This window comes from Puma concolor, chromosome A2, assembly GCF_028749965.1.
Source record: "Puma concolor isolate L17-30 chromosome A2, mPumCon1.1.hap2, whole genome shotgun sequence".
Lineage (NCBI taxonomy): Eukaryota > Metazoa > Chordata > Mammalia > Carnivora > Felidae > Puma > Puma concolor.
In genome coordinates this window covers 98,289,857-98,311,110 of record NC_141668.1, presented here as the reverse complement: position 1 = coordinate 98,311,110, position 21,254 = coordinate 98,289,857, and the positions used below count along the sequence as shown (strand labels likewise).

At 48.6% G+C, this 21,254-nt stretch overlaps 1 protein-coding gene across 6 annotated transcripts in view; it reads left to right on the top strand.

Annotated features, from left to right (window-relative positions):
• The window catches only part of GLI3 (GLI family zinc finger 3), a 282,606-nt gene that overhangs the window by 124,308 nt on the left and 137,044 nt on the right, over positions 1-21,254 (top strand). Inside the window, exon 1 of one of the 6 annotated variants that reach the window (XM_086697028.1) lies at positions 546-4,084. The exons of 4 other annotated variants lie outside the window; for them this stretch is intronic. In XM_086697028.1, coding sequence (XP_086553154.1) covers positions 4,066-4,084 — 19 coding nt within the window. In that variant the 5' untranslated portion in view covers positions 546-4,065. Of the gene's footprint in view, positions 1-545; positions 4,085-16,454; positions 16,869-21,254 lie in introns of those variants that run through there. One more of the 6 variants, XM_086697027.1, reaches the window with a different exon arrangement.

The following is a 21,254-nucleotide window of genomic DNA, read 5'->3' as shown; positions in this document are numbered from 1 at the left end:
AAGTTGGTAAATGACTTACTTTAAATAAAAATATTTTTTCATTATAGTTTTAACATCTTAAGGTAATTGGCAACACTAGTAGTCATAAAACTGATGATCCATTTCAGATGTTTTGTAGATACCATAAGGGTAAGCATTTTTGACATGACTTTATTCTAAATTACCTGGTCTTCTCTTCACACTTTGGGCTTTGCCTTCCCTGGACTTAGCAGTTTTTAATTATGTAATTGTTTTTTTGATGAAATAACATGTTTCCCATTATCCTGCACGAGAACAAAGGCCACGTCTGTGCTGCTGAGGCCAGGTCGTAAGTGCCCAGCCCAGTGCCTGACACACGGTAGGGATTCCCTATTTGTTGAAGTGTGAATGAATGAATAAATGACTGAATGGTGGGGCACCTTTTTAAAAAATTTATTTATTTAAAAAAAAATTTTTTTTAACATTTATTTATTTCTGAGAGACAGAAAGAGACAGAGCATGAGTGGGAAGGGGCAGAGAGGGAGAGGGAGACAGAATCTGAAGCAGGCTCCAGGCTCCGAGCTATCAGCACAGAGCCAGATGCAGGGCTCAAACCCACAAACCACGGGATCATGACCTGAGCCGAAGTTGGACACTTAACCGACTGAGCCACCCAGGCGCCCCGATTGGTGGGGCACCTTCATTCCGGTATCCCGGGCAGGGTTTACAAAAAAGTTGGTTGTAAGAGGATTTTTTTTTTTTTTTTTGCTGTCAAATTATATTATAAAACAAAATGTATTTACTCAGATGGAGAAACTTCCGGTAAACTTTGGAAACATTTGAAGAAAGAAGTAAGGCGGAGATCGGGTCCTCTTTTTGTTGCATACGTTTTTTTCCAAGATTCTTGTTTGGCGCTTTGTATTTCCTTGGCAGTCTCTGCAGCTGCCTTTAGGCATCAGACATGATCTTGCTGTTCCAATAAAGGTCGTGCATAGGGAAGATGTGCATATGCCTCACATTTAATCCCAGTCTTAGGAAAGGAATACTTGGTTTCTTGTAATAAACTATTTCAAATAGGAATAGCCAGGATCCTATAGTAGGTATTCCTAATTCACTGTTTTCTTGGTCAGTGTTCTTGCATCTGACGGTGAAGTTAAATCTTTCGTTTTTGGGTGGAAAAGCTGTTCACAGTGACTGCTGGCTCTGCAGCTCCTTGCCACTGGTAGCCCGTCTAGTTCCAGGACACGGGGCGTGCACCTTCTTCATCAGGGGGCATCTCTTCACCTTACTTGCTGGTTCTTCATTGTTCTGAAGCTTCTTGTCCAGGAGTGTTAGCTTCAGCGCCAGGAAACAGGTTTCTTGGGGTGAAGCCTGTTTCCACCCCGCTGTGTTCTGTTGGTTCTTTCGCTGTCAGCTCAGAAAGCTCAATGGAGGAACGCCAGCGCCCCCTTGGTTCGTCTGTCGTCCCCTTAGTTTTTAATTTTTGGGCTTCTGGTGCAACACATCGTGCTGTTATTACGGTCTCCAGCCCCTCTCGTGACTTTCTGGAGTGTATCAGCCAGAACGTGAGCTCTGTCTTATCACAGCCCAGCGGGTTCGTGGGCTTCTTAAATTTCCGAGGTTCCCAACTTCCAGAAATTCTTTTTCGTAGAACATGGGATTGCCTGTCCCTGGAAGCAAGGTTGTTCCTCACCTGGCTCTCAGCTGCTCTGCAGTTCCTGGGACAAACCACAGATATGCCTCTGCACACTGTCAGTTGCTATAGTGTGGGCACAGGGCTGGGGTTCAAACAAGGTGCTTTTATGTAGCTTGCAAAGAAAAGCTTTGGGGATCCATGGTTAGATGTCTTCAATACCTAAAGAGTCACCACTAGGAAAAAACAGTTGTGCTTAATATAGGTGGTTTCTTTTTGTTTTTTTGTTTTTTAATAAATGTTTATTCATTTTTGAAAGAGAGCGTAAGCGGGGGAGAGGCAGAGAGAGAGGGGGACAGAGGATCTGAAGCAGGTTCTGCGCTGACAGCAGTGAGCCCAATGCAGGGCTCAAACTCACGAACTGTGAGATCATGAACTGAACTGAAATCGGACACTCAACTGGCTGAGCCACCCAGGCCCCCCAATGTAGGTGATTTCTGGATCATACATAGAGTTGTGTGAATGGCTTCTTTAGGCACAGAGGTCTCAGACACTGGGGTTGGGTGGTGGGCACAGTGTGAGGGATTCTTGCAAGGCTGGATTGCAGTAGGTAGATAATTAGATAACTCTTAAAGTGACTTCCAGCTCTGAAATCCCATGGTTTTATTTATACAAGGACAGTTACTTTGGGGCAGTTTCTCTTCTTTCTTTTCCTTCTTTCTTTTTATTTTTCTTTTCTTCATTTCATGGAGCAGGGACTGTAGATTCTTTTTGCAGTTGAAGTTGAAGAAGTCTTATTCTGGACCATATCCTAGCCTCTTGCTTTGAAATGGTTATACTTCTCAGTGAGTTACGTTTGGACACTATGGAGGGAGGCAGCGCCTCTGAGTACAGTTGTACAGGTTGTTCACTGCACAAAGGATCCAGCAAAGAAAGCTGAGCTTTTTGTACCTGTGTGTCTACCCAGAGGAAAGGTCCCTCTTTCTAATTTGCAAGAAGATCCACCCTTCTCATCAAGCTGAGTGCCAGAAGAGCTGGGTCTCCCCTCAGGAGGCATAGTTTTCTAATCTTTGTGCAGATAAGGTCCACACAGCTAGTCAAGACTCTGGAGGGAGATATAACACACATTTCATTCTTGGCTCATCAGGATTAGCAAAGTTAAGCCTAGACACACCTTTAATTTTATTGGTGGGCTGAACTAAGCACAGTGCTGAACATGGCCACCGATAGTGAGAAGTTACCTTAAGTATCCAGATATTTTTGCCAACTCACCAAGCATTCAAGTTCTTCCAAGAAGAACCGGCTGCATTTTTCACTTTCCTTCTGGTTGTTGGGCGTTGTGGTAACACCGCCCTGTGCATTACCCTGAGTCCAGGAGTTCCCTTGACTCTTCCACTGACCACCAACCCTGCTGAGCAATGGCTTTGGTCAAAAAGCAGTCGATGATTTCTGGATGCCAGGCACATAAAACCTCGGGTTCTCAGACTTGGCCCAACCCAACTTGTCAGTGTGCCTGTGATGGGGAGGAACAGCAAAGAATCCAACGTCCCCCAGGCAAGCTTGGTTATTTCATAAAGTAACAACAGCAACAAACAAAATGGAAACCAACCCCCCCTCGGGTCGCTAATCCTGGACAGCGGTTCTTTGAACAAACATCCAGAGATGTCAGCTGTCCCCAGGGACGGATTCCTTCAGCCTGCCTCCCCCCTCAGTGGTGACTGCTCCTCCCTCCTCTGGAATGCTCAGGAAATGAGCACTCCACACCCACCCATTCACAAAAACCCTGGAAGAGAGCCACCTGGCCTCCACTGTTCTCCTCTGCCAGCTCCCTGTCCCCGTCCCCCAGCCCCTGTGCCTTTCTCAGGCTGCAACAAGTGAGGAGCTCAGGCTTGGCTTCGCCTGCTGCTTTAGCCCTGTGACTGTTGTACCGTGACCTATTTCTCATGCCAAACACACTCCGTCTCCTGAACTTCATACACGCTGTGCTCATGTGCACGTTCACACATGACTCGCCGCCCTTGCTTTTCAGCCATCCCAATGCTTTTGCATCTCCGTTCCGTCTTCAAGACTCTTCACTGTTCCTTAATTACCACACGTCGGGAGTCCCCCGATTTTGAGCACCGAAGTTTAAAAAACACAATACTGTGGGAGAGACCAGCGCGGGGATGCCAAGGACTTACTTGTCCAAATAAGGACACGAGGGCTGGGGTGGCTTGGGATGCCGGAACACACATAAAACAATAACAAAAACATCATCTGCTGTTGCCATCAGTTCCAAACAAAAAGGCTACTTTCACACCATGAGGTCAGAAAAACACATTATTGAGCAGAAGACATTCTTTTGAAAACAACGTCGGCTGCGTGAATGCTTGCCACCTTCTAGCCTGTCTTCGCATTCATGTTCTCTCCACCCAGCATACTTTTAGATTTCCAGCCAGTATTCCGAGGCCGCTGCCGCAAAGGAATCTAAGAGAATGAGCCTCCAGCAGCAGAGTAAGTACAAAGCCCACCTTTCTGGAGGCAGGAAGCCACCTTGGCCAGGGCCCATCCTTGCTCATGTGGCCATAAAACCCGAAGTGATAGGAGGTCCTTCATCCCTAGTCCCCCTCCCCCAACGCTCTAACCCTGACACCTGCTGGTCACTGGGGATCCTATTGGCTTTGCTGCTGTGGCTACAGGGCTAGCAGCTCAAGGGACCCTGGGAGACCGTCGACAGCATGCAGCATGGTACCGTTTGCCAGAGCAGATTAAAGGGTTGGGTGGGGAAGTCCCCACACCTTAGAGGCATCCCTCCCAGCACTGAGGGTCAGCCTGGCACTCAGCCTCTGGGCTTTTCTCTCCCAGAGAGGGTGTGCATGTCAAGTATTTACAGTTAGCAGTGTGGAGCCTGCGGGCCAGACCAAGGAGGTGCTTGCTGGGCAGTGAGGTGCACCTGCTCCGTTGCAGAACACATCAGAACCGCCACGGGGTGGGGGCCAGAGACACACAGGTTCCCACCCAGCCCCGCTGGGCTGTTCAACAGTTTGGCCCTTGTGGCAGAAAACCAAACACAGAAAGGATAAGAGAAACCGTTAGGGACTGGAAGAAGGGCTCCAAGTTGAGGGATGTCCTGAGAAATTTGATTTCCTGGTGGGAGGGTCTGGGCCGCTCAGACTGAAGCATCTTGGGTGTCACCTCACACCTTGCGCATTAAAATCGCTCTCCTGGGAGTGAGGCCGGCCTGGGAGGCGCTCACATACCCCGTGAGGCAGAGAGCTTCCTGCCGGCTTGAGGGAAATTCATTTCCATTCGGCAGATGTGAATTGAGAGCCGGCTCCATCACCGTGCAGGCCCAGACCTCCATGGAAGGATTCCAGCCCCGCAGATTCCGCTGTTTGCTTGCTGAAGAGGAACTAGGGAATGCTGCGTTTTATTTCAGACACACGTTTGCCTGAAAAGATTTTCTATCATCTCCCATTTACTGAAGTACATAGGATCTCCTCCTTAATCTTTTTCTTTTCCTTCTCCTTCCCCACCGCCCTGCCTTTTCCCTCTCCAACACCTTTCTTTTGTGTTTCCCACTTCTCTTTCTCTTTGCCAATAATTCTTTTTTCCCATAGAGTTTCGCCTTCCTGTAATTTTTATACAAATTTGAAGCTGAATTTATGCTTCTCAGAACCAAGATGCTTTCTGAAAAATAGAGGGAGGGGGGTTAACGTTCCAATCCAGTTCTGTATGTAGATATAAAATACTAAGCAGAAAAAGGAAATAAGCGTTTAGAGCCTGGTTATCGGTGTGCTGACAGGAAAATTCAGGCTGCCCACCTGAATTCAGGGTACCTACCTGACAGACACACGGCCAGACCAGGAGTTAAGGACACATAGTTTCACGCCTGGCTCTGAAAGACCTGGGGCAAGTTATGTATCCTGTCCAGACCTCTGTTTTCTTACCTGTAAAATGAAAGCAGAATTTCGTGGTCTGTTTCTTTAAGTAAATCCACATCATAGTTGGTAATGTTCCTGGCTGTCTTAGTCCCTTAAGCTGCTGCAACAAGTGACTGTGGGCTGTGTGACTTCTAAACAACGGGTTTTTATTTTTCCAAGTTCTGAAGTGTGGGAAGTCCAAGATCAGAGCGCTGGTAGGTTGGGCGTCTGGGAAGGTTGGCTTCCTGTTTCCTAGATGGTCATCTTCTCTCTGAGTCCTCACACGGTAGAAAGAAAGGCTAGCTAGCTCTCTGGGTGTTAATCCCATTCATGAGGGCTCCACCTTCTTGACTTCATGACCTCCCAAAGGCTCTACCTTGGGGCCTCCACTTGGAGTGAGTGTTCCAGCACATGGATTTTGGGTCCATAGTGCTGGCGTTATCTTGTAGCTTTATATGGTTCCTTGATCCATCCATCTTTAAACATTCGGAAGCCAGGAATTTGAACCTCAGAAATGTGTGTTTATTAAATGATGGCTTCATAATGTCGTACCCACTACACGTGTTAATCTCGGGATGGTTTGCTAACTCCGTAAATATTTGGAAAGGCCTTTGTGCTAGATTCCATTGGGTTTATGGATTCAAAAGTTAGTAAGACATCCTTTTCCTGCTGTCTTTTTTCCCATTGTAATAAGAGGAAGTGAGAACTTCTAGAACTGGTGCCTAAGAGTGGGAAGTCAGGGCAGGCTTTGTAAAGCAGGGGGCATCTTGGCTGGGTATTATAGGATGTTGAGTACTGAATATCTCAGGGTAAGTTTTATGTGCTACGTAATTGCCTTTCCTAATGGCCTTTGATCTGGATTTAATATTGACAGACAAAGAAGTTAAGTTCAAGATTTTGGCGAGTGTGATAGAATTTTTTTAATTCTTTTAATGTTTATTTAGTTTTGACAGAGGGACAGACAGAGCGTAAGCAGGGAGGGGCAGAGGAGCGGGAGACAGAATCTGAAGCAGGCTCCAGTCTCTGAGCTGTCAGCACAGAGCCCGATCCTGGGCTGAAACTCATGAAACCATGAGATCATGACCCGAGTCAAAGTCGGGTGCTCCTCTGACTGAGCCACCCAGATGCCCCAAAAGAATCTTAACTAGTAGCCTGTCAGGCAGCATTTTACTGCGTGATGCTTTTGTCTTCCTCCAGTGGAAGTAATAAGCATTCTTGTGCGCACGGCATATGGGGTCCTCACAGGGAGTTACAGTGAACAAGAAGGAATACAATAAATGCTAACAGTTTAATTGACCGCTCGCCTAGCACACCATCCTAGAGCAAACCCATAGTCATCACGATTATTATCTCTTCTTTTATCAGTTTTGCTGTCTTTTATGGTTAATGGTAACGCCTTTCAAAAATGGTATGCCTTTCAAAAAAAGTAGAAATAAATTTCTACTTTTTGCTCTTTTCTGGACCTTTTCATGTGTCATTTTCTCTCCGAAGAGGCAGATTTAGGGGTCCAGCCTGGCTCTTGTGTAACCTTGGGTAAGTTCTCTGACCTCTTTGTGACTCAGTGTCTGCAGCTGCAAAATGAAGGTTCAAATATCCACTTCACTGCAATGATAAAAGGATCCAACGAGATAGTATGGGTAGAGCACTTAGCACAGTGCTTGGCCGGAGCGTAACAGCTGAGAAAAGAGTCACAGAGAGGTTTGCCAATTATCTTGGGTCACACGGAGCGACTGTCGGAACTTGGATCAAAGCCACAATGTTTGGCCCCTAGCCCTGCTTCCTTTTTAATAGGATACATTTGATCTTTGAATTATTTCACTGAATCTACTGGAGATTAGATAAGAAATTCAGCTATTTATGGCACCATGTGGTTGTACGGATATGTCCACAGAGTTTTGATTGTCCTGCTTCAAGAAGTGGGGCTAATCCCTCCTCCTCAAGTAGGGGGATGGACTTAATGACTGTTTTAGCAAATGGAGCAGGCGGGAGTGAGGGGAGGTCATTTCTGACATTAGGTCACTCAAGGATGATGGCTTTCTTCCAGGGTGGCTCTCCTGCACTTTCTTGGCTCGCTCTCTCTGGGGGACACAGCCGCCCTGCCTGTCCTGAGGTCACTCAGGCAGCCTGTGGAAAGATCTGGACAGACGCAGGAACCTGGCCTGCTGGCAGCTCCACAAGTGAACGAGGAAGCACCTCATCCCCAGTCAGGACCCGGGGTGACCGTGGCCCAGGTGGACGGCTTGACCACGGCCTCATGAGCGCGCCTGAGCCTGAGCCTCCCAGCTCAGCCACCCCCACGTTCCTTACCCACCGAAGTCGTGAGACAGTAGGTGTTTGCTGGTTTAGGCTGGTTGAGCATGAAGAGATCTGGTTTTTGCTGCAGCGTATAATTAATGCAGGGTCTAATCTGCAGGATGGAGCTTTTGAAGCCTTTTGGGTTTGGAATTTGGTGTGTGCTGTGCTATGCCTCAGTTAAGCATCGCGGCACCGGTGTGGTCGGTCACGGAGACGGCACTCCGTGTACCTGTAACTAGGGAGTTTTTAGGACTAGGCTTTGGGAAGGCCCTGCTTGACTTGGGCAAGCCAGAGCAGGACTGGCCTATACTTGCAGTTCACAGGCCCATGTCCCACCCTTCCCTAACTCACCTCCTCAGCAGAAACATTTAGAATCGTAGACAACCTAATCATAGGCATTGGATGAGAATTTGGGGTTACCTGACCCAGGGCCTGCCTTCAGCCAGATAAAGAGTAGTCTCCTGACTTTCCTGAGGAGTCCCTGAAGTGATTCGCCCAAGCCGCTCTGGCCCCTCAGCGGTTGGGCTGGGTGGTTTTCTTCTCACCTCAGCCAGGGTTGTTTGATTACTGGCACCAAAAACTGATCCCATTTCTTGCACCAACAGGAGTTTCTGGGATGACGTCAGAAGCCAAAAACGGTCCAAAAATCTAGTGAAGCAGGTGGCGTTAGTGGCCAGGAATGGTCAGCTGGGCCCTGAGGAGGGATAGTCTCTTGTGGGCGATGAACTGTGGCCACTTCTCCTTCCCCCCTCCCTTCACCCAAGTCTCAGGTTCCCAGAAGAGACCTCGGCTGTCAGGGCCCGGAGCCCTCGCCGTCCTGAGGGTGAGGCTCCTAGAAAGCCCACCTACCATAGAGGAGTCCTTCCCCAAAGGAAATCAGAGTTCTTTGGGAAGAAGAAATGGATGCTCCACAGCCAAAACTATGACAGAAGCCTACTGTATGTGCTTTGCTCTCCTCAGATTTTCTGAGAATTTTTATCTTGTTTCTCGTCACTATTCATCATTGCTTCTGCCCAGGAAGAGAACAGAATGCGGACTTCTCTTCAAAACCACAGCATTTCCAAAGACTGCCATGACAAAGTCCCACACACAGGGTGGCTTAAAACACAGATGTTTACTCTCTTACAGTCCTGGAGGCTCGGAGCCCAAATCAGGGTCCCCAGTTCCTCGGAAACCTCGCCTTCCTTGTCTCATCTTCAGCTTCCCCAGTTGTTTCTTGGCAATGGCCGCATTACTCCCGTGTCTCCTCCTGCCTTCCCGTGGCCCTCGACCTGTCTGCGCCCTCATCTTTGAAGGACACTAGTCCTGCTGGTTTAGGGCCCTCCCTAGTGACCTGATTACTTTTACAAATAGTTGTGTTTCCGTATAAGATCCCATTCACATATTCCACGGGTGAGAGCTTTGACGTATCTCTTCAGGGGACACAATTAAACCCATGACAACAGGTGACTTATTACCTTCTAATAATTCTGCAGCATAGAGGCTGGACACACGCTGCTGGATAGTTACAGCCACCAAGGGTCTTCTCAGGTGCTCTGGCTGTACTGGACAGCTCCGGAAAGCCTGGCTTTTAGCTTCCTAAGAAAACACTTGCGGGGTGGTGTCCAGTGGGTTTTGATTGACTTGGCGTGTTAACTACCCACTTGCTTTGAGAAAGCTGCCTGTGTTTAGGCTCAGTGGAATAGCGTGTGAGAATGACACAGACTTTAACCCGTAATCTAATGAGGAGTTCTTCGTTACAAGGACGTGTTGATGCCGGTTACAAAGAAAAAAGTGGATTAGCACGAAGGTGGGGAATCGTGCCCATGCAGAGAAGGTATCCTGGCATGAGCATGCTTTCCACAGAAGCTCCTAGAATATCGGGCTCTGTTTTGAAAGTGGTTTTTCTGTTTTAACTTTTCAAATACTGTATGTTTATTTGTAGAAGAATTTGATGTTATGGAGGGAAAGAAACCTACTAAAAATCATTGTTACAATTAACTTAAAAAACTATTCATTGTGCCCTGTTTTATGTACTGATTGAGTCATTCACTGGTTGGTGGATTTATTTATTGAGTCATTTATTGGCGAGTGGATTACTGGTTGCCATTGAATTCAGAGGAAGTAATCATTCAAGGTTAGTGTTGTGATGAGAGTGAAATCTTGGTTTGCATTTGTACCTCCTACCCCTAATTTTTGGCATTCACCGTGTGAAACACGAAGTTACTGTTGACACAGCAACTGGTTTTTCTGAAAATGGCATGTCCCGGGGATTCTCAATGTGGGCCATTTGGAAGCTGGTGAAGGCTGGTCTTCTGGGGCAAAGCTTTCTCAGCCTCTGCCACCGGTGCTCCAGACATAACCATCCTCTCCAGGTGGGGTGGTGGCTCCAGTCCCAGGAGGGAGTGCATTATTTTCATAAGTGTCCCACCATTAGAGTTCAGGAGTATGCACCTTGTGTTCACCCAAGCTTAAGTGTCCCAGCCTCAAAACGTGTAACAAGACTGAGTAGGAATTGGCTATGACAATTGTGGTTCATCCGTTTCTGGAGCCAGGCAGGATGGAGAGAGTCCTGCACCATCCTCGTCTTGGGCACGGTGCTAATGTTGCTTTCTCTTGGGATAGCTGAGCAGTTGGGCCCATGACGGCATTAGGGACATGTTAATTTTTGAGTCAAAAGCACCGTTACAGACGAGGCATTACGATAGTTCCAAATGGCAGGATGGAAACGGACATAGCACTTTCAGGTCATAGAACACTTTTATATACATTATCTCATTTTGCTTAGGATCCCTGAAATGGCCTGTGGGTGGGTGCGGCAGGTTTTATTCCCGAGAAAATGGATGTTCAGAGAAATGGCTGATCCCAGGGGACGTCCTCAGGGCTCTTTGCCACACGTGGCATTGGTATGCCACGAAGCAGAAATGGTTCACCTTCCTGATTCTGTAGGTGAGGAAATTGGGGCTCAGAAGTCTCAAGAGGGAGGGCTCCAGAGGTCTTCACTGGTAAGTTGCTGCAGTGGAGCTAAAACTTAAAGCCATTAGGATGGACGTCTCTGCAGTATATTGCACAGGGGCACAGAGATGAGGGTACATGCACTTTTCTGTCCAAGCATTTGGATTGGTTAAATGAGTGCTGAAGAAGGCAGATGCAGGCATATTTGTGTGCATTCCAGCCCAGCGTTTGGAAAGGCATCCAGCAGTTTTGTCACTTCTCTGTGGGTGGCACCAGGAGGCAGTGGGAAACAGAGGTGCCTTAGAGCCCGACCTTCTGGGTTCAGAGCCTCACTCTTGCGCTTTCTCGTCCACATGGGCACCGAGACCGTGGGCCTGTGCTTAGCCTCTCTGAGCACGAATCTCCTGATCTGGGAAGAGAAAATAATACCACGTGTTTCCTGGGATTGTTGTGGGAATTGAACAAGGTCAATCAAATTCTCAGAAATGGGCTGGGCACGCAGTAAGTGCTCGACAGATGAACTTGCTTCCCTTGAGTGTCTGGCATAGAGCATATCAGACATCTGTGTTCCATCGGGTTCTGCAGGGTATCCTGGGAGAACATGGCAGGAGCAGCACTGGGACCCTTTCTTTACTCAGAGGTTGTCATGGAAAAGGGAGTTAGGCTTACAAAGACGAGTTCTGTGCCATCACATAATTATTCACTTCAGGGTGCAGAAAATGGCATGATGATTTTTAAAAAGTTATATTTTCTTCGAATTTCAAATCTCCCTGGAGGCAGAAGGCCTGGGAGAGACATTTTGTTAGAATTCAGATTAATAAATGGAGCATGCCAAATAATCTTGCCAAATAATGTCTGAGAGGGGAGATCCTGGCTGACCATGTCCTCGGCCACTGAAGCCTGGGGTGTTATCCCCAAGCGCCTGGCCGAGGAGAGGAACGAGGGCTGCTGATGCCCCGGGAGGGGCTGGTCTGTCCCTCCAGCAGTGACCAACCCCTTTACTGGGAGTCTGGGGCCTGTGGGACTGGGAACGTCTGGGGTCTGATGCCTGCTGATGCCTCACATCTCCCCCCCCTCCCCCCACGCCTCTCCATCTTCTGGGGCGAGTGACTGTCTCTAGTAGGGTGGCTGTGACAGATGCTGTGGGAATTCGGAGTTTGGGATAATGAGCTGTCATATGTCATTTCACTTAAACACAATAATACAAATATTTTGATCAAACATTTTCTCCAGCTGTTGAGCGAAAGCAATAAACGCAGCAGGGAGTGCCAGTGAAATCTCTGTTTCCGAAACGCTTTACCCTCTAAAAGCTGTTGCCTATTAACTCTTTCTGCCTCTGTGTCTTCCCGCTCCTTTCCCAGCTCCTCTGATCTCCCACAGCGTGTCCGGGACCGTAAATAAAAAGACCGAACTCAGGGCCGTGAAAGGGATGAAATTGACCACAGCTTTTATTAAACGTCCCTTCTGCTGGGCTCAGAGAAGCCCCTGCTGCTGCCCCTTGGTAAAACCCACTGGGCCTCTGGCCCCTGCAGCCAGCACCCAGCGCCCCCACCTGCCTCTCTCTGCCCCACTCCCGGGTGCAGTCCCCTGTCTCTGGGCTCACGTCCGGCTTTTAGACAGCTGTCTCTGGGGGGCACCTGGTGCTTGGCTAGAATCTGGTTTGACGGTGGATTTCTACTGTAGATTTCTGTTTCATTCTGTTTGCTCTCCCTGGCTCTGATCTGGCTCCTCAAATCCCTGCCTCCTTTCTCTGCAGGCTGAGAGCATCTCAGGGGGGAAAGGAGGTACAGTTGTGGGTCAGGGGTCCAGAGGGACCCAGGAGCACAGGCTCCTGGCTGATTTCAGCAATTCCTTTTGCCAGTGGGAAGGAAGCAATCAGCGTCACTATTCTGAAGGCATCCTTCAAGCCAAAACTCCTGAAAGCAAGGGCCTAGTCCCTACCTTAAAAACAAACAAACAAACTATGTACTCAATTTCATTTTATTTTTAAGTTTATTTTACTTATTTTGAGAGAGTGAGCGTGGGAGGGGCAGAGAAAGAATTCCAAACCCCTGGTACGGGGCTCGAACTCACCAACCGTGAGATCATGACCTGAGCTGAAAGATCGCTTAACTGACTGAGCCACCCAGGCACCCCATATGGCCTCAATTTTAAAAGAGGCACCTCTGACTCAGCCATGCTGCCGGGTCTGACATTTCTCAAGTGAGCCAGGGATGGGAACAGATCAGGTCCTTGACCTAACAGCTCAAAGTCAGCCCCTTCCCTCCCTTTCTGGGGAATGAATGGGGCTAACCTGCTTCCTGTTCTGGCCTGGTGACAGGTGCCATCCCCTCCACTTAGCACGCAGTCAGGTGCCTCCCATCTGTAAACAAAGTGAAAACACCCACAGGCAGCTCTTCCCTGGATGTCCTTTAGCCACTGTCTGGTCTCTTACCCTCTCTTCTCTCTCAGGGGCCACGTTTCTGAGGGTGTGGGAGGGCGTTTCTGAGAGTGTGGGAGGGCGTCTCTATCTCTTCTGCTCTCTCAACCTCCCTCACTTCTACGGTGTGGTGCACAACCCCCCTGCGCCCCAGGCAGCCTGGCCTCTGTGCATTTTGCTTGAATCTGCTTCCTCCCTTGGGCTCTTCCAAACCACTCACTGCTGGTTTTCCTGGGTCTCTGATATTTCCTCCTCACACAGCCCTGCTTTGTCCTCCTTTGTTCGTCTCTAACGATTGGCCTTCCCCCAGGTGTCCTCCTGTCCTTCTATACCCTCCCCTGGCCAGTTTCACTCCCTCTGATGGTATCGGCTGCCCCGTGGGTGCACCTCCGGTCTCCAGGCTGGACTTGGCTCTGGAATTCCAGACGTGGACCCACCTCAATCCAGGCATCTAGCTGGAGCCTGGATGCCTTGGTTTCCTCAAACCCCACCCGTCCCAGATGGAACCGTTCTCCACCTGCCTCTCTTTGGGGCCCCTACCTGCCTTTCCTCTTGGCCACCCCTCACCCCCAGTGCCATGGAAGAGAGACCTTAGGAATCTGCCATCCGTCCACCCTTGTCCCTCACGCCTGTGCTCCGTCATCCTTCTTATCTATCCATCCTCTGCCCACTCATCCCCACCCCCAATGAGCCTGTCAATCTCTTACTCCTCACCGAATTCATCCCGCTGCAACCCAGTCTCCCTTACCACCTAGCCAGTACTTCCCAAGTGCCCGTCGGTCAGTTCCGTCTCTCCAGGGACACAGGCACGGTCTCATTTTCTTCCATGCGGCTCTGGGGCAGTGGTTCTCAAAGTGGGTCCCCTGACCAGCAGCATCAGCACCACCTGGGAACTTGTTAGAACTGCAAGCCCGCCCTGCCCCCCGCCCCCCTACTGAATCTGCAGCTCTGAGGGTGGGCCCAGTCAGTAACTGGCATTTTAAGAAAACAGCCACATGTTTGGAGCCACACTGAAGTTGGAAGACCCTGCTGTGAAACAACCCCCAAGATCCTTATAGGTCCCCAAGCTCAGCCTGCTGCTCTGTGTCCCCTGTTCTGCAGGTCCCCTCCCCAGGCTCCCACTCACCTTTTTTTTTTTTTTTTTCCACTTTTTTATTTATTTTTGAAAGAGAGAGAGAGAGAGAGAGAGAGAGAAAGAGAACACAAGGTGGGGGGGGGGGCAGAGAGAGGGAGAGAGAATCCCAAGCAGGTTCCACATTGCCAGTGCAGAGCCCAATGTGGGACTCGAAACCTACGAAATCCTGACTGAGCCGAAACCAAGAGTTGATGCTTAACTGACTGAGCTACCCAGGGGCCCCGACCCACTCACCTCTGTAACAAGGCTTTTCTTGAAGGAGAAAAGGCTTCTCTGACCCTTTTCCTTCCTCTCCACCCTGCTACCCACTGCTCACCTAAGTGCCATCTTTTCTCCAGGACTTTGAGCTGGGATCCTTGTGACACGTGGGTCCCTGTGCTCCTCTTGGGCGGAAGGCCTGTCAGGCTCTTCCTGTCCACAGGGCCCACACAGCCCCTGGGAAACAGGGGTGCCGGGAATCGATTTTTACTGGTTTGCCTTCTACCAGCCGGTTCTGGAGTCCTGAGGCGGTGTGTGACTGAAGCAGTCCAGAACACTTCCTGCTTCTCATTATCCTATCTAAAATTTGGGGATTCAGAGTAGTTGAAGAAGTGAGAAAAAAATTGTGCCTCGGCGACAAAGCAATTATGTGAAGGGTGTATACGTGAAATGGGAACATCGTGAAAAACTATTGTGACTTGCTCCTAAAACTTCCTTTCAAACCCAGATGCCTCTTGGGCTGTCTGTTCTCGTTTTCCGCTTTACTTCTTCATTCCTTTCCGTTTTCCTCAATAGGATGAGATGGAAGTAAAGTTTTGGAGGTGTTTTCCTGTAGAAAAGAAGGGCATTATGTTTGGCTCTTGGTCCTGAGTTTATTCGAGAATGTGGCCCTTCCATGATTTTTTCTTTCTTTCTTTCTTTCTTTTTCTTTTTCTTTTTCTTTTTCTTTTTCTTTTTCTTTTTCTTTTTCTTTTTCTTTTTTTTTTTTAACTCCATTGAGGACCTCTGGCTTTGGATAGGAAAACACGCAGGCTTTATTTAGGGGGCACAGAGATTTGTCGTAAAGCTCTAATCCATGAGCAATCCCTTACTCTTAAGATTCTGTGTTATTGTGTTTCTTTTTTCTCTTGTAGATTTATTACATTAGCGCTTAATTACTCTTCATGACAGTATTAAATTTCATGAGTGATTTATAGTTTTAATAGAGACTTGTATGATTTATTGCAGTTGGCATTTGAGGTTTACCAACTTCTTAAAAGCCATGAGTACCAGAATTGCTTAATCTGACCCTGTCCAGCACAACCACAACATGGGCGAAACCCCAGATTCAAGTGTAATAAGATGATGCCTGCACCGTCCAGACCATTTTCGTTTGATGTTACAGTTTTCTGTTGTGATATGTGTATACATGTGGGGCGGTCGTGGCGTGGGGGCCGGGGGTATATGTGTGTTCTTGAAGAAGAAAGAGAGTGGAGTCCTTCTGTTTTTTAAATATGCGCCCCAAATGACTTCCTGTGCTCTTGCTCTGGGTGGGTGGGAGGGTGTGACGTGAGGCCCTGAGGTACACTGGCGTGGGGGAAGCTGGTGACGGGCGTGGGGCTCTGTCTCCATCTGCAAAGGGGTTCTGAGGCCAGGCTGAGGCATCTGGCTGGAGCAGTGGGGGCGCGCCTGCTGTCCCACAGGTGGCTTCAGGTTTCAAGGGGCCACTGACCCTCTCCGCTGTGGGGTCCCTCACAGCTGCCAGAGAGGCAATGGCTCTAATCTGCTCATGATCCTTCCCGCAGGCCTTACAGTGTGCACCAGGTGTGTGCTGGGAGGGCCCAGAGCTGGGATCTTGGAACACACTCCTGTCCTGGTCACTGTCCCGAACCTTCTGTCTGTCCGTGCACCCACTTGTTGCCCGGGAACGCGTGTCTTTCCCAGGCACAGCCCTGCAGCTGTTGGTAAAATGAATATTGTTTCAATGGGATGTTACTTCATTGTTTTAAACCTGGGGTAGCTGCTCACTTTGGTGTTTTCCCAGATGATTTTATTGACTTGAACTTCTAGAAAAAGGGTGTGCCCTCCCCCGCTCTGCCTTCTCCCGAGCAGCCCTGTGGATAATCCTCTAGGGCCCTCAGCCTCGGGGCAGATAATCTCTTTGGGGTTATCTGTTAATTACCAGTGAATGTGTGAAGTATTTGTGAAAGGGCTTTTGAAGTGAGTTCCACGCGCTGCTGCCCGGGCTTGAGCGCCAGGCCCCCCGTTTCCTGGGCGGAGGGTTTCCCGGCCCAGCTCGGTCCCCCTCAAGTGCTGGTATTCTCTCGCTAAATTGTTTGCCTTTCTAATGAAGTGAACTGTTTGTTTGACTCTGCCGTGGAAGGTATTTAACCGGGACTAAAGTAAACGTTGGAGACATTCAAATAAGCCATGCATATCTGCTTTGTGAAGGGAAGGAAAACAGTCTGGCCTCGCTCCCCTCCGGGAAGAGTCGTTAAGGAACTGTTGAAATGATAAACGGAGCCCAGCGAGCGGATATTGCGGGGCCGGGCTGGGGCTTTGTGCTTGCCCTGGCGGGCCTGGGAATTCCTCTGCCGAGGCCACAGGGGAGGAGAAAGCCGTTCAAGTCTTGCAGTTAGTAATTGTGATTTATTTATGTGGAGAGGGACTTCTGCTTCATTCAGTCTTGATTAAAACCAGCCAATTAGCCCTCAGGATGGCTGGCGGATGGTGGGGCGACAATGTTAGCAGTAGGGGAGGCTGGCTAGCCAGAGAGGGTCTCAGTGGTGACAGCCTGCATCCTCCAGGGCCAGACATGTTGTGGACCTGCAGCCTGCTGAGCTGGGTCCCTGAGGTCTGGGAGAAGTGTCTGAGGCGCTGGGGCGACCGGACCAGAGGTTGTGTGGCCGAAATAAGGGCCCCCCAGGAGGAAGGCCCGCGCCATTCCCGCCTCGGGCCTGGGTGGAAGTGGGCTCCTAGGGATAACTGCGTGGATGGATGAGGAGGCCTTTGAGCTGCTGAAGTGGCAGGATACCTGTGAGGGGAATTATTGCTGTACTCAAGGTGAGCTAGGTGATTTGTGGGGCCTACTGCCAAAAGAAAAATGGTGGGCCCTTGCTCAAAAATTGTTAAGAATTTCAAAATGGCAGTGGCAGAACATTAAAGCAAGCGTGGGCCCCCTGAGTGGGGGCCTGGCTCACGCTTGTAGCTCAAGGAAGGGTTCTGAGGCCAAGCTTTTGCCAGTTCCTACCTGAATGCCCTTAACCTCCTGTCTTCTCTCACCCCTGTTCTCTCATTTGTGAAATTCACAGAGCAAACACCTACTTCACCGAGTAGTTGTGTAATACAATTTTGCAACTGTGTGAAAAGTGGGGCACGTGGGTGGCTCAGTGGGTTAGGCGTTTCACTCTTGTTTTCGGCGTAGGTCATAATCTCAGGGTTTGTGAGTTCAAGCCCTGCATTGGGCTCTGCGCCGACAGTGGGGAACCTGCTTGGGATTCTCTCTCTCTCTCTCTCTCTCTCTCTCTCTCTCTTTCTCTCTCTCTCTCCCTCTGTCTCTGCCCCTCCCCTGTTCCTTCTCTTCCCCTTTCCCCCCCACCGCCCCTCAAAATAAATAAACTTAAAAAAGACTTTAAAACTATGTGAAAAGTGTTTAGGGTAATCCTTAGCACACAGTAAGTGCTCAGTGAATGATAGCTATTTGAATGTTCTGTGGTTGTTGTTTTTTTTTCTTTATTTTTCTTTTCTTTTCTCTCCCCTAATGGTTGAGCTGACAACCTTGTGTGGCTAATCTGGAATTCAGGGGACAGAGTTGGGTCTTTGCTACAGAGCTCACTGAGAAAGGCATGGAGAACCCTTCATGTGGCTTGTGACCAGTGAAGGCTTGAGTGTAGGGGGAAACTTGGGCTGAACAATCAGATGAGGTCTGAAGTTGAAAGTATCTGTGTAAAGGTGTTGACTCTCCATGTTTATTTGGATGTTGGTATTGAAGAAGAAGCACTTAGGATCAACACTAATGCCTTAAATGTGAGTACTTTAGGAGTTATGAATCACCTTCCCCTGTGTCACTTGGCCCTTGGACAACATTGTGGAGCAAATAGGGCTGGGTCTTACTGGCTTTTTTATGTGGGTAAAAAAAAAATATGATTATAGTCATTATTGTCATTTGTTTCTATGTAAATCCATAAAATATGGTTTAAAGTGGGAAGCATTTTTAGCTGTGTGGACAGAGGGAGAGCAGCCATGTATTGTGGGGAGGGTGTACCTTGTAGGTACTGCCCTATAAAGGCCGCCACATGCATTCATTATTCAGTGTGCTAAATGTTTGGCCTTCTGATTTTGGACAAGGGGAAACTGAGTGAAAGCATGGCTTTTCTAAAATCTCCTACGGGATGGGTGATAAATTTTGTGCAACTACACATTAGCTCCAAGATGACCAGTAGGTTACCATCAACTTGGTCTATTTCATGGAATCAGTTTTTAAACCCATGCTTTGGGGGCGCCTGGGTGGCTCAGTCAGTTAAGCACTTGACTTCAGCCCGGGTCATGATCTCACGGTTCATGGAAAAAAAAAATTTTTTTTTAAATAAACCCATGGTTTGTTTTAAACACATCGAGATTCTCAAATTATCGTTCTTGGGGTCTTTATTAATACTTACAAACAGCAAAGGGTGAGAAGCAGCCTTGCTGTCTGGAAATGTGTCTAGACTCTTCTCTGGCAAGTGGAAACTCACTGAGAAAAGTGTAGGATACAGTCATCTTTGGAAGGGTGTGTCCACCATTACCAGGGGTGATGCATGTCTATGTATTGAGGCCATAGTCCCTGGGGTTTTGGGGTACGCAGGTATACCAGGTGTTGATAGTGACTCCAGAAGTAGATCATGTTCTCTGCTCTCAGAGGGGAAGAAGAAATGGACATCATTGAATTTAGACACCTACTAAGTGTAGTTTGTAAAGGCTGGGTCCCATGCAATTGGTCTAGAAGCCAGGGTTACTTTGGAGAGAGGGAAGAGAGGACCCAGGGGGAGATCACATTGACAGCCTGGGCCTTTTTAGACAAGGTGACAGCTGCCGCATCCTGATGGAGGGCCCTGGGAAGAACCGGCCAGTTAGATCACCTCCTGAGGCAGTGCATCTCTCCAGGATCAATGCAGAGGTTTGAGGTAGGATGCAGGCCGGTGGGCCATAGGCAGCCTTGGCAGCAGTTGGAGAAGTGACCAGGCGAGCTTGGGCCTCAGGGAGAGAGATGCAGGCAGCAATCTCAAAGCCTCTGCTCAGTGAAAGTAGTCTTACAACCATTGGCCTCTCTGGAAAGAGGTGTCCCTGGGGTGCTTGAGTGGCTCCGTGGGTTAAGCATCCGACTGTTGGTTTCGGCCCAGATCATGATCTCACAGTTTCATGAGTTCGAGCCCTGTGTCGGGCTCTGTGCTGACAGTGTGGAGCCTGCTTGGGATTTTCTCTCTCTCCCTCCCTGTCTGCCCCTCCCTGTCTTGTGCTGTCTCTGTCTCTCTCAAGATAAACTTAAAAAAAATTTTAAATCAAGGGTCCCAGACCGTGCCCAGCTGAATAGACTAGAAGGTTTGTTGACACCCCCATTTATCTACCATTACCTCAGTCCTAAAGCAGAATGGTGGCAATTCGAATTCCTGGTGGACGTTTTTGGGCAGTTTCACTTGTCTGGACAGTAGGAAACATGGAGAAGACGAGGGAAGCGAGTGGCCTCTGTTTTCTATAGGCATGATGAGGAGTTGTACCAGAAGTTTGGGGTGCGAGGTGCCTCTTGCCTGCAGTACAGTTTAGACATCCAAGGGCATCACTGTGAGAGCAGGTACTCCTAGAGACAACAAACCGGAGATAATCTGAAATTTATTTAGCAGCCCCAAAGGAAGTAGGCTAATAATCAATAAATAGGAAGTCAGATGAGATGGTGGCCAAGGAAGGGCAGCCGACAAGAGAGGAAGTCCCACTGTGAATTTTGGCGAGTGGACCTCGGAGTTGTTCTGAATCCACATGCGGGCAGCTCTGGGGGGTTTTATCTGCACACCCAGAATGGACAGCAACGGTATACACGATGGACCTTCGAGGGCATTCCCTTCAGTCACGCCCTCAGCGTGGGGGCCGTGCACGGACAGTGGACGAGGCAGGTGAGAGGTAAGGTGAGTGACCCTGCTCGTCAGGGGCTGACAGGACACACTGCCAGATGGCCACTGTTCCAGGAGGGGTGGAGAGAGAGTTCAGGCATGAGGTTATGATGACCTTAAATAGATTTTGATTTTTTTTCCTTTGAATTTCATCCTTCCTGGGTCCCTACTATCTGTGTGATGAGTTGATAAGCTCAGCTTTATTCATGGACCAGGGAAAGTCTCAGGCATTGAGCGTTTCCACACTTGGGTCACCTCCATCATTAATGATGGGGATGCCATGGCGGTCAATGCCATGTTAATAGAGCACTGTTCTTAAGCAGAAAGATGTTTCCCTCAAGTGATGCCATTTGATATATGGTAACGTGGCCAATGTCTTTGCACGCATGTGCAAAATATGTGCCTAATAGCTCATCTAGGATTGTGGAGGAAGGAGTAATATAAGAAAAATGAAGAACGTTTCAGTTCTTGCATTCCTAGGAGCCAAAAAATGTGAAGGAGATTTTTTTTTTTACCCTATCGGCGGTGGATTCTCCCCCTTCTCTCTCATTTCCTTGCTCATCCCTGCAAGGGGATCACTTTGTGTGCTTTATTATTTTACAATCATGGCGAAAGAAGCACTTAAAATAAACTCTTTGCCTAAAAGCTTTGTGTGCTCCTGCTTCACGAGGCTTCATAGACAGTGAGGATTCAGAGTTTAAGGAAAGTAGAGCCTTTCAGTGTTCCTGGTGTGCAATAAATGTGCTGGAATTTCAATGGATTCCAAAGGCGTAACAATAATAGCATTAAGAGCTGGCCAGCGCCTTTGATGTTATTGACAAAAAGAGGGAGAGTGTGGGCAAAGGGGCCCCTGTCATTTTCTGTCCTGAGCTTTTAAACT